At 35.1% G+C, this 13,686-nt stretch overlaps 1 protein-coding gene across 5 annotated transcripts in view; it reads left to right on the top strand.

The window, feature by feature from the left end:
- Positions 1-13,686, top strand: part of DYM (dymeclin) — a 525,071-nt gene that overhangs the window by 418,322 nt on the left and 93,063 nt on the right. For all 5 annotated transcript variants that reach the window (XM_031945966.1, XM_031945964.1, XM_031945968.1 and 2 more), the window contains one exon: positions 4,478-4,660. In XM_031945966.1, coding sequence (XP_031801826.1) covers positions 4,478-4,660 — 183 coding nt within the window. The remainder of the gene's footprint in view (positions 1-4,477; positions 4,661-13,686) is intronic.

Raw genomic sequence — 13,686 nt, forward strand, 5'->3', positions numbered from 1 at the left:
ACTTTAAAATTGTTTTGAATATATCAGATCAGTGATGGTTTTTTTAATGAAATTTCACAAAAAATTCTTCCATACAAACTAATACATATATGACAGCAAAACAAAATCAAAGAACTGAAGTCAAATTATAAAGATGTTTAAGGAATCTTCCCTATTGAGCCAGCAGCCAGATCCAGTAGTAGTAGTAGTAGTAGCAGCAGCAGCAGCAGCAGCAATAGTAATAATAGTAATAGTAGAGGTGGTGATAGTAGTAGTAGTTGTAGTTTTTTTTAAAGGCTCGTTGTTGTGATTTATTTAATTAATTGTTCTATTTAGCATTATAAATTGTTTTACTCTTCTCAATTCAGTCTATCTAAAATAAAACTAATTATCTTTCCCAAAAAATCTATACCTCCCTACTTCCTATTGCTGCATTTCTATTGAAACTGTGTTTTCGTGTTTTGGTCAGTGTTTTGGTCATCTATGTGGTGCAGTGGATAGAGCATGGGCCCTGGAGTGAGAACATGAATCTGTTCTCAGACACATTTCTTAATTGTGTGATCCTGGGCAAGTCACTTAACAACAATTGCCCCTCAAAAAAAAGAAAAAAAGTGTCCTCTCCAGCACCCAAGTTCACCTCCTTATCTCTTCAGACTTCTTTATATCTCATATCCATATAGCAATTGTTAATTTTGTCTCCACACCATCTCTTACACATCTTTCTGTTTACATAGTGACTATCCTTATTCAGGCCCCTCACCTCTTACAAGGACTCTTGTAAATACTCTCCCAATTAGTCCCTTCAAGTCTTTACTTCAAGTTTTTACCTTTTCCTCTCCTCCACACAGCTACAAAATAACATTTCTGAAGCACAATATGAATATGTCATCTCTGTGCTCAAAAAAAGTTTCAGTGGCTCCTTAGTTTTAAAAGTGGAGCTATATTTATTCTACATTAGCAGAACTATTCCAAACTCCTATAGGTCATCATCCCCTTCTCTTTAAGAACAACAATGCTTCATAATCTGATTGCATCCCTTCCTTTCCAAGTCTCTTAGACATTATTCCCCTTCATACTATATCCTAGCTGCCCTGGCCTGCTTTCTGTTCCACATATAAACAAATGCATATTCTATCTCCTTGATTTTGCACAAATCGTCTCTCTTACCAGATGTACTGAGTCCTCCCCTCTGCATTGCAGAACAAACACTACCTCCTTTTCTCCCCAGATGTTTGGGCTTTTGCCCCCAGCAAAAAAAAAAGTATTATCACTCATCTATTTTGTATGTGTGTTTTATTTATTTATATTTTTACACATTATTTCCCTGACTTAGCTCCTCAAGGGCAAAAGACTGTTTTGTTTTTGTTTTCATAGCCCCAGCATGGCATGTACTACAGTACATGCTTATGAAATATTTGTTGATTGAATCATTGAACTGTAAAATTTTAAAACTAAAACAGATTTTAGAAATCATTTAACTTAGTACCTTTATTTTACAGATGAGTCCTAGAAGTTCAGTAACTTAATTAAGATCATGCAACTAGAAAATGGCAGAAGAACTAAAACTCAGTTCTCCTGACTTCTTATCTAAGTTCCTTGTTCTGACTGTATGCCTGTGCCTTCTTACTGGGTACAACACATTCCCTAAAGGAAATGACTTGGTATCTCCAAAAGTCGCAAAGCAACAACTTATATCTGTGCTGGCACAAGGCAATTTCCAATTTTTGCTACCTTCCCAGGATTTTGATAGCCATGGAAGTTTTCCACATCCCAAAGAGGAAAAGTCTTCCCTTTGACCTCAGATCTTCTGTCTCCTGCTGCCACTTGTCCCTAGAGGGAAGAGGAAGATATAAATTAGTGGACACTGGAACTTCTTTCTCCTGTAGTGCATTCTACTTTCATCTTCTGCTATGTCCTTTCCTACCTAATATCCTTTCTTTGAAGGGAAAAGGAGTAGTGAAGTGGGACCTCCCATCTGATCATCTGACATATATGCCTTTTATCTCATCTGTATTTGCCTTCAGCCCAGTCTTTTAGGAAGTGGTTCATTGTTCCAACATGAACATTTTCACACCTGATCACACTCTCTAAATCCCAGTGATTCTGAATTCCTATCATCCAAGTCTTATTCCCCACCTCACCTCCTTAATCTTTTTTCCATTCCCTTCAATGCTTCCCACCAAAAGTTTCAGCCAAACACCATGCAGCCTTTCAAGCAACCAACTTTCCTTCTTTATCTCTTCCTTCTACTAGTCATTACTGAACTTTGGCTTCCCTCCAAGGACACAACCTCCCTAGCTATCCTTTCCACTGTTGACTGCACTTCCATTCATTACCTAGACTTATTGGTCAAGATGGAGGAATTGAAACACTTCTGGCTCCCTGTTGTTACTTTCAGGTTCTTCCCCCCTTTCCCCGCCACCCTGCCCCAACCTCCATCATTTAGTAACCTTTCAACTTTAGGCTACTCATATATTGTGACCCAGTCAGAATCCTAGTTAGGATTCCTTCCAAACGTCCATGCTCTCTTTCCTTCCTCAGTAAGTTTAGGGCATGACTTAGAGTTTTTCTCTCCTCCCCAATACCTGCCCTCATACTCAGGGACTTTCCTTTGACTACCCTGACCATTCAGTTCCTATACCTATTTACTTCCTATGATCTACACTCTCTCCCCCACTTCAGCCACACACAAAATGTCTTACCTTTAATCATGCCTCCACGTTCATGAATACTAACAGCCCTTTATCTCACCATAATCTATTGGCTTTTTATGGCTCCCTGTCTTCCCTTACAAAAATCGACTCTGTCTATCTACACCATGATCTGATCTTTCCCAAGCTACCTTCCCTGCCCTAGCCACTCTGTCCTCTTGACCTGTTGGTGAACTGATTCAGCTCTCCTCAGTCTTCCTTTCTTGAATCCCTAACTCCTTTATTGTTTGTCTAATTATGCCCTGCCAAGCCTTGGCCTTGGACCATCCCTACCATTTGCCATCTTTACTTCAACACAGATGCTGCTCAACGATGTGGAGAAAAATCACACAAACATTCTGTCTGGATCCACTACCAATTTATGTTACACAGTCTCAACTGAGCCCTCACTACTGTTATACAATCCTTCTATACCTATCTTGTTAATTCACTATTTTATTCTCCACAATAACTATTTTTTCATCCTTCCCCAAAGCTTTTCATCCCTCTCTCATGACTCTCCCTCCCTCTTTATTTCCAGGATCAAATATGAAATCCTCTGTTTGGCATTCAGAGCCCTTCATAACCTATACCCCTCCTGTCTTTCCAGACTTATTACTTTTTATTCCCTACTACATGCCCTTTTATTCAGTGACATTAGCCTTCAGGCTGTTCCACAAACTAGATTGTTTCTCTCTCATATCTGGTCATTTTCTCATACTGTCCCCAATGCCTCTACATCTCCACCTCTTGGCTTCAAGTCCCAGCAAAGATCCCATGTTCTACAGGAAGTCTTTCCCAAACTCTCTAAATTTTAGTGCCTACCTTTTTAAAAGTATTTTTTTATTTGTCATCTAAATAGCTTGTTTGACCATATTTGTATGTTTTGTTTTTTGTTTTGTTTTGTCTCTTATTAGATTGTGTCTTGAGGGCTGGGAGTGTCTTGTCTCTTTTTTATATCCCCATTGCTTAGCAGAACTTGACACTAAATCATTGCTTAATAAGTGTTGCTTGTCACTTATGTTGTTTCTATTATAATAATGTTGTATCTATCCCTACTTGAGGTAGAGATTTAGTTAATTTAACTTGAGGGATGGGAGGAAGTGAGTTTATTATTATTTCATGTGAAAATGTCTTTCTCTATATTACCCATCAATGAATATTAATTCCTTCTACATATAAGGGACTTAATTCCTTCAGAATAATACAGATTATTTCTCTAGGAGGCAGAAGACCTGGGTCTTAGTCTGAGAACTCTGCCACTATTTAGTTGTATGGCTTTAACTAAGTCATTTGACCTCTCTGGGACCCAGTTTTCAAATACATAAAACATGGGAAAAGATGATCTGTATGTTTCCTCACAATTCTGTGACTCTTTCTATTATTTTTATGGTATCCCAAATTATTTCCACTTTGAGTTCAAGAATGAAACAGGTCTATTTTTTAAGCCAAAACTAACAACCCCAATTACTAAGTTTATTGAAAAAAGGACTTGAAATCACTTCTCCTAAATGGTCTTTCTAGTGCTGTTACATATAAAAAGGTTGTTCTCATTCTTTCAAATTCTTTATTTTAAAGATCACTTCAGTAATGGAAATGTGTTTTAAAAGAGTACACATATTTAACCTATATCAGGCTGCTTGCAGTCTTGGGGAGAGGGGGAGAAAAGGAAAGGAGGGAAAAAATTTGGAACACAAAGTCTAATAAAAGTGAATGTTGAAAGCTATCTTTATATGTATTTGGAAAAAAAATAATATTGATAAAGACTATTTCATTTAACCTGTAATATTTTCCTTTTGTTTTCAAAGGCACAGGATCTGAATGTGATTGAGGAAGTGATTCGAATGATGTTAGAGATCATCAATTCCTGCCTGACAAATTCTCTCCATCACAACCCAAACCTGGTTTATGCGTTGCTTTACAAACGGGACCTCTTTGAACAGTTTCGAACTCACCCTTCATTTCAGGATATAATGCAAAATATAGACCTGGTAAGTATGAACAGAGCAAGTGGAGACATGTTCAGACTACAAAGAAGGTTTGGATTAGCAAACCTTGATCAGAACTATAGTAATGACATTGCATCTACTCTTTTCAATTCTAGGAAAACAAGAATGCTTTAAATTTCACTACAATAGTGTTTTACCCTTTATTTGTGAAATGCCCTTTTTTATGTCCCTTTAGCTCACTCAGGTAGAATCAAGTAGAATCATGGTTTCCAGATCTTTTTTTTTCTAAGAGGCTTGTCATCTATCCTATCTGTCACAAATTCACCCCTCTTTTTTTCCCCCTTTTTATTTTTTCAATGTATAAATTTCTTATTCTTCTACCTTATCTGACCCTGTTACATGTAAATTACTGTATTTATCTTACTCTACTCCATTGGTCCTCTTCCTTGTAACATTTTCTGATGCTTCTTATCTACATAGAAGAGTACCCAGCTCCCCCTTGGAAAGCACTGAGTTGGATAAAACAAAACTATAATAAAGACTATAGAAAGAACATATTTTCCCCCCAAGGCTTCTATTAGATTTGCCCCCATTGCATCTAGGGACTTGTGAACTGAATGTTTTACACTTGATGCTAGTAAGTGAATCTTTTTACTGTTAGTCCATTAGGCATTAAACCAGGCCCTTGATCTGTAATAGTAAGAACACTGTGTGGTTACCAGACAACAGATTTAATAAAATTAAATAACAAGTGAAATGAACCATTAAAAAATGCATTAAACATGTAACAAACTTTACAACAGAGACATTCATTGTCTACCAAAATCTCTGAACTATAGATTAATGTATTTACCTTGAAACATTGTTATCTTAAGAATATTCTTTGGATTTGAAAGTAATTTGATACTCAGGGAAATTTTTCCCAGCTTTTGAACTCAGGTCCTCCTGATTTCAGAGCTGGTGCTCTATCTACTGCGCCAAATAGCTGTCCCCAAAAAACATCTTTAATAATATTTCTCTCATCTGATGGTTAGGTGAACATTTGATTTATTTTAAATTGCTATTTTTTCCTCACAGAAATGATTGTAGGACTTTTAAGGTACTTGCTATCTTCATGAATTGAAGAGATTAGCAATATGCAGGACTGTGAAGTGGGGTTCTAGCACATTTGGATAAGTACTATTTTCCTTTTGCACCATAAAGTACTGTTATTTACCTTGATTTGCCAAGAATCTTAAATATTCTACTTTTTGAATAGTGTCCTCTGCTAAGAGTCATCACAGGAACCATACTACTGATACTTCACTTTCATGAGTCTCATTTTTTGGTCTCTAAAATATAGATAGTCTTTATTTTTCTTGCACAGTATGACAAATATAGAAACATGTTTAGAAGAATTTCACATGTTTAACTTATCATATTATCTGCTTCTTGGGAAGGGGCCTTGGGGGGGGAGAGATAGAGGAAAAATTTAGGACACAAGGACAAAATCTTGTCAAAGGTGAATATTGAAAGCTATCTTTAAATGTATTTGGAAAAATAAAATACCATTAAAAAATAAAAAGGAAATAAATAAAATAAAATATAGAAAATCGCATTTCCATATTAAAGAATTTCAAGATCCTCATATGAAGCACAATAAGGAACTCTAAATGAAAGGTCTAACTTTTATAGGGTCTTTCCATGAGAAACTTTTCCCTCTAAGCTGCATTTACTTAAGACATGGAAACTTGTATGCATCATTTTAAGAAATGGAATTGTTGGGACTACTCAAGAATAAATTTTTCTCTTTCAACTAGCCAAAGGGAAAGAAGAGAGTATGTTATTTTCCCTTCCAGATTTCCTATTAATATTTCTTAAATATTAATTAAAATTAAATTATTATTTAATAAGATATTAATAATAAAAAGTAGTAAAAATTTAAATTATAAATAAATTTATTAATAAATATAAGATAATATAAATTATAAAAAATTAATAAAAATTAAATTCTTTACTTATGCCAACTTCTTGGACTTTATCTTATGTTTTCAAAATACATTATAATTCCTCTGTCTATAGTAAATTTTTTATACTAAAATTCATAAAATTTGTATTAAATTTATGCTGATTTTTAAATGATATGAAAATAATAATTTTATACACTAAATGCATATAATTTTCTTCTTTAGTTGTATAGGATTAACTACTGGCAAAATGCTATCCTGTTTTATGAAGTTTATGACATTTTATGTCACAAAAGAATTATCTTTTAAGTGAAGCATTCTGATCCTAGATCATAAATTTAACTCTATCTTGAATACATTTATCAGATGAATGATCTTTTAATTCCACCCACACTTTATCATTATTAAAGTAAAAAATAATTCCTACTGCTCACTCTTATTTTAAGATTAGTCATTAACTATTACTGTTTCTAATGCTTAGATAAATATAAGTAAATACATTATCTTGAATACTTTTATCAACTGAATGATCTCTTAATCTCACCTACATTTTGCTCTTTATTAAAATAAAAAGTGAATTATACAGCTCACATTGCCCTTTTTATTTTTAAGGCTAGGGTAAGAAAACAAGCATTTCTTTAGTACCTATTCTGTGTCCAGCACTGTGCTAAGTCCTTTATGAATATTATTTCTTTTGAACCTTACAACAACCCAATGAGATAGGAGCTATTATTATTATTACCATTTTATAATCTAGGAAACTGAGGCAGACAGAGATTTAAATGACTTTTCCAAGAACACATATGCCACTGACAAGTATCTGAAGCTGGATTTTAACTCTTTGCTATCAAGTGAACTTATATTGTCTGAGGCAGCTGGTAATGCAAAGGATAGAGAATTGAGCCTAGAGTCAAGAAGATCTGAATTAAAATTGGATTTACTAGTTGTATAACTGCCTCAGTTTCCTCATCTTTAAAATGGTTGTTATAAGAATAAAATGTAATAATATTTATAAAGCACTCTGTAAACCTCAAAATGTTATATAAATGTTTGTTGTTTTTTCATTTTTAATGCCTAAGAAACCAACTGAACTAACAACAACCAAAAAAAAAAAATGTTATGTATCCCTGTCTTTGTTTTCCAAATCGGATAAATCTGTCCTTTGTATATATTGTTAATTGATTTGAGATAAGCTGGGTACCTTAATAATATGGCAAAAATAAAGCAGATCTGGGTATACAAAAATATTAATGTTTCACAGGAGGATAAGAATAGACTTAGAATTTTTAGGCATGCTCATAATTCTGTTTTGACCTTTATAAACCAAAAAAGTGCTGTGTACTTGATGAATAGTAATTGGGCAATGTGCCTAAGGACTGTAGAAGGACAAATGTTCGGATTTTTAGAAAGCAAAAGAGAACAGAATGTATATTCTATAGACTAATCAATTTGACTACAATTCCTGGGACTATTATAGAATAATCATTAAAGAGATATTTAGCGAAACTCTAGAAAAGGAAGCATTGATTACAGATAATCAAAATGGCTTCATGAAGAACAGATAATGGGAGACACTTTCATCTTTTGAGTGCTGTTAAATTAGTAGATTATAAGAATACTGCAAATGGAGTCTACCTAGATTTTAGTAAAGAAGTTGATAAAGTAATTCCATTTCATTCTTATGTTAAAAAGATGTTTTGGCTAAAAGATAATACAATTAGATGCATTCACAACTAGCTGAATGGCTTGATTCAAAAAATAGTCATTAGTTCAATAGCACCATAGCAGAAGGTTTCCTTTGGAGTTCTTCAGGGATCTATTCTTGGCCATATTCTTGATGAAGAGTCATAGGTAGGTAGTAGTCTCAGTAGAGAGATAAAGAGATGGTGCTAGAAAGACAGGGAGGCTGATGGTGAAGCATTTTCAATGCCAAACAGTTTTTGTTTTATCATAAAGCCAAAGAGAGCCACTGGAACTTTTTGAGCAGAGGACTGACATAGTCATGAAGTCAAAGGTGACACTGAATTGTTAACTTGAATAGCCAGAAGGAATAATTGTCAGGCAGCTAGCATTTATTGATGACTTTTCTGTAGGAGGCACTATGCTAGGCACTAGAAATATAAATACAAAGTATGAAACAATCCCTGCTCATAAAGAGCTTTATATTCTAACAGGGCTGACAACAAGTACATAAACTAGTGTATAGAGAATACATATAAAGTAGTTAGATTAAGGTAGATTGGGAGGGAAGGCTCAAACAGCTGAAGTAATCAAGAAAGGTTTCACATAGAAGGTTGTACTTGAGGTCCTAGTGCCTTTAACAGAAATTGGGAAGTTAGAAAGAGAGGTGAATTTGGGAGAAGAAATCGGAATTCTGTTTTGAACTTGCTGGATTTGAGATTCCAAAAGAACAGCCAATTAAAAATATACAATAGATAGTTGGTGATGTGGAATTGGGGTTCTTGGGATATCTATTAAAGAAGTCTTAGGGAGGGAGAGAATATGGATCTAAGAATTTGAAAAAAAAATATTAAGAATTATTTTTACATGTAATTCAGGAAAAAAATAGAATAGAAAAAAGAGGAAGAGAATGTGGAACTAAAAGTAAATAAAATAAATGCTAAAAATAATGCTATGTGGAAGAAACCTGGCTTACTTCAACAATGTGTAATCTAGTACATAAGGATTTTGTTTTGTTTTATTTATCTCAAGTTCGGCATAAGCCAACAACCAATGGTTGCCCATAAGACTAATGCAGCTTTAGACTGTGATAATAATGCTGTTCTAAACTATTGAGATACTAGCCTCAGTGTGCTCTGCACTACACAGTACATATTTCAACAAATATATACATATCTTGGGACAGCTAGGTGGTACAGTGGTTAGAGCACTGGAACTGAAGTCAGAAGGACCTGAGTTCAAATATGGTCTCAGAAACTTAACATGTCCTAGCTGTATGACCCTGGGAAAGTCACTTAACCCCAATTGCCTCAAGGGGGAAAAAAACCCTTTTTTTTTGGGGGGGGGGGTCAAGACAACTGGAATTAAGTGACTTGCCCAAGGTAATACAACTGGGGAGTATTGAGTGTCTGTAATCAGGTTTGAACTCAGGTCTTTCCCAGTGCTCTGTCCACTGCACCATCTAGCAACCCCTAACAAATAGATATATTAAATACCATCATACTGTCTTCAGTGGCCTCGCATTCCTCAAGTTCCCACATTGCTTCTCAGTAGATGTCTTGACCTACTGGTTGAAGGACCGGAGATGTCTGTTCTGAAGGAGGGAAGAGGTAGGAATCACATCCTGACTATCTTTGAGGATCTGAATGGCTGTCCTGTGAAAAAGGATTAGGTTTGTTCAGCTTGACTCCACAAAAATTAGAATCAATAAACAGAAGCTGCAAAGGCAAATCTAGGCTTGCTGTTAAGAAAATTTTGTAACAATTAGCAATCAAAAATGAAATGAACGTGTTCCCTGATGCTGAGTGAAATGAGCAGGACCAGATCATTATATTCTTCAACAACAATACTAGATGATGACCAGTTCTGATGGATCAGGCCATCCTCAGCAACGAGATCAACCAAATCATTTCTAATGGAGCAGTAATGAACTGAACTAGCTAATACCCAGAAAAAGAACTCTGGGAGATGACTAAAAACCATTACATCAAATTCCCAATCCCTATATTTATGCACACATGCATTTCTGATTTCCTTCACTAGCTAATTGTACAATAATTCAGAGTCTGATTCTTTTTGTACAGCAAAATAATGTTTTGGTCATATATACTTATTGTGTATCTAAGTTATATTTTAATATATTTAACATCTACTGGTCATCCTGCCATCTAGGGGAGGGGGTGGGGGGGTAAGAGGTGAAAAATTGGAACAAGAGGTTTGGCATTTGTTAATGCTGTAAAGTTACCCATGTATATATCCTGTAAATAAAAGGCTATTAAATTAAAAAAAAAAATCCCAAAATGAAAATTCCCAGGAAAAAAACAAAAAACCAAAAAAAAAAAAAAAAAAAAATGAACGTGTTCCCCCACAATAGAGGTATTTGGTCAAAAACTGAATAAACCACTTGTTGCATATTATTCTAATATTAGATTCTTGTTTACATATCATTTAATCTAGATGGTTCAGAAATTATCTTCCAACTATTGAGATTCTATGATTTTGAGAAAAATAGAATCCATCCACTAGGAGTTCTCACCCTTTATACTTTCTCTCTCTTTTCTTCCTTTTTCTAAAGCAGAGTGGCCTTCTTGCCAGGTTACCTTTTCTCCTTTTGTCCTCAGTCCTATCCTGTCTAGTATCTTTCAGATTCTGCCTTTAATATTCAAGCCCTTGTCATTGAATTCTAATACTGTCATTCAGATGAAACTGCTCACTCAAAAGTTATCAGCAATCATTCATACTGTAACTGAAAAAAATACCCAATTCACTATTGATCAAAGAAATGCAAATTAAAATAATTCTGAGATACTGCTTCATATCTGTTAGATTGGCCAATAGGCCAGAAAAGAAAAATGACAAAAATTGAAGGAAATGTGGGAGAAATGATTGTTCCATTGTTGGTGGAATTGTGAACTGATTCAACCAGTCTGTAAAGCAATTTGGAAATATGCTCAAAGGGCTATAGAATCATGTATATCCTTTGACCTAACGATGACATTACTGGGCAAATATCCTAAAAGAGATTTTAAAAACAAATGAAAAAAAAAAACACATGTCATGTTTATAACAACTCTTTTCTCAGGGCAAAGAGTAAGAAATTGAGAGGATACCCATCAATTTGGGAAATGGTTGAATAAATTGTGGGATATGATTGTGATAGTGTATTATTGTTCCATGAGAAACAATGAGCAAATGCGCTTAGAAAAATCTGGAAAGACTTCCATGAACTCATGCAAAGCGAAATGCCTTATGTACAAAGTAATAACAATATTGTAAGATGATCAAATATAAATGATTTTGCTATTCTCAGGAATCCAGGACTACTTTGAAAGATTTATGATGAAAGCCGTTATTCATACCCAGAGAAGGAATTGATTGTGTCTGAATATAGATTGAAACGTATTTTTCAAATTGTATTTTTCTGGGGGGGGGCAGGGGGGAAATCCATTTTCTTTCACAACATGACTTTTATGTGTTTTGCATAACTTTACATGAGCCTTCTCAGTGCAGGGAACCTGGGGAGGAAGGGAGAGAATCTGGATGTCAAAGTTTTAAAAATAAATGTTAATTTTTTTTTACGTGTAACTGGAGGGGGGGAATAAAAAATATTGACTAAAAAATGTTAACAGCAGTCTCTAAAACTGAAAATCTAAAGGCCTTTTCTTAGTCCTTATTTTTTTTGACCTTTCTGAAATCTTTACTACTATTGAATACTCCTTCCTCATAAGAATTTTCCTTTCTTGTCATCTATAACATTTCCCATCATTCTCCCCTTTACCTTTCTCATTACTCCTCAGTCACCTTTCCTGGGACTCTTTTCTCTTTACATACGCTTTCTTGGAGATCTCATCAGCTTCTAGGAGCTAAAACATCATCTCTATGCAAGGAATTCCAAAATTTCTATGTCTAGATAGAATCTTTCCTAATTTCAAGATCTACATTGTTAAAACCCTGCTAGATTTCTCTTCCTGAATACCTCACTAGTACCTTAAACACAAAAGATCCAAAACAGAACTAATTGTTCTCCCCCAAAACCTACTCCTTCTTCAGATTCCTATTTTTGTGGAGGGTAGCACTGTCTTTCCATTTATTCAGATTTATAAATCCAAAGTCATTTTTGACTTTACTCCTCCCTCCATTTTCCTTATGTAATCTGTTGTCAGAATTTGTCAGGTCTTAGCTCTAAATGGCTCTCACTTCAATTTCTTTCTCTTTACTAAAGAAGCATCATTCTGATTCAGGCCCTCTTCAGTTTAAACTTGAAATACTGCAGTAGACTCTTGATCGGACTTCCTGCTCCCAGAACCTACCCTCTACAGTTCATTCTGCCAAAACAGTCTCCCTAAGCCACAGACTCACATACTCGATTTCTCATTGGCTGGATAAAATGCAAAAGCCTTCTACAATCTGACTTCTCTCTAACTTTCCAATCTTATTTCATTTAACTCCACATCACAAATTTTACCTTCTAGCCAAATTGGCCTGCTAATTTTTTCTCAAACAGGATCTTCCATTTTCTAGCTCCATCTATTCTCTGAGCCCCTAGAATGAGTTTCTCCTTCATCTCCACTTCTCATACTACTTAATTTCTTTTAAGGCTCAAATCAAATGCCGTTTCCTACCGGAAGCCTTTCCTAATCCGTAACTCTTGTTCTCTCCCTCCTCAGCCTACAAGTACTCATTGATTGACTCATTGATTGACCTGTTATATCCTCTCAGTAGAATGGAAAACCCGGGGCACAAGAAGGCATTTTGGGGAGCCTAGCAAAGGCTAATTTGTGGCTGCTGCCTGTACTTTAGTCAGGTCCCAAACTATAGTGTCCTAGGAAGAAAGTGATGTGATCTGTACCTGCTCTTGATTTTAAAGGGAGAGAAGATTGCAGAGGAGTCACAGATGCTAAAGCTGATACTGAGCAGAACTACCACCTTCCGAGATCTTGTGGAAGTTTACCACCTCTTCACCCCTCACAGAGCAAAATTATGATTTTATGCATGTTCCTATCAGTCTGGAGAGGGAATGGGTAAGAGGCTCTAGCTCCTCCCCAAAGACTTAACCAAAATAAATTTAATTCTATAGTTCCAATGTAAGGAAAAGGAATCATGGGCATTATTACTGAGGTACCATTGGACCCACCAATTAAAAGGTCAAGATTTAACTTACATATCATTTCTTTTTTTTAAGCTTTTTATTTCCAAAACCTATACATAGATAATTTTCAACATTCACCCTGGCAAAACCTCATGTTCCAATTTTTTTTCTCCCTCCCCTAGACAGCAAGTAACCCAATATATGTTACACACGTGTAGTTCTTCTATACATATTTCCACAATTATGTTGCCTAAGAAAATCAGTTCAAAAAGGGGGGAAAAAAGGGAAAACAGAATGAAAGCAACAGCAACAAAAAAAGTAAAAATAATACTATGTTATGATCCATACACAAT

Source organism: Sarcophilus harrisii, chromosome 1 (genome assembly GCF_902635505.1).
Source record: "Sarcophilus harrisii chromosome 1, mSarHar1.11, whole genome shotgun sequence".
NCBI classification, from domain to species: domain Eukaryota; kingdom Metazoa; phylum Chordata; class Mammalia; order Dasyuromorphia; family Dasyuridae; genus Sarcophilus; species Sarcophilus harrisii.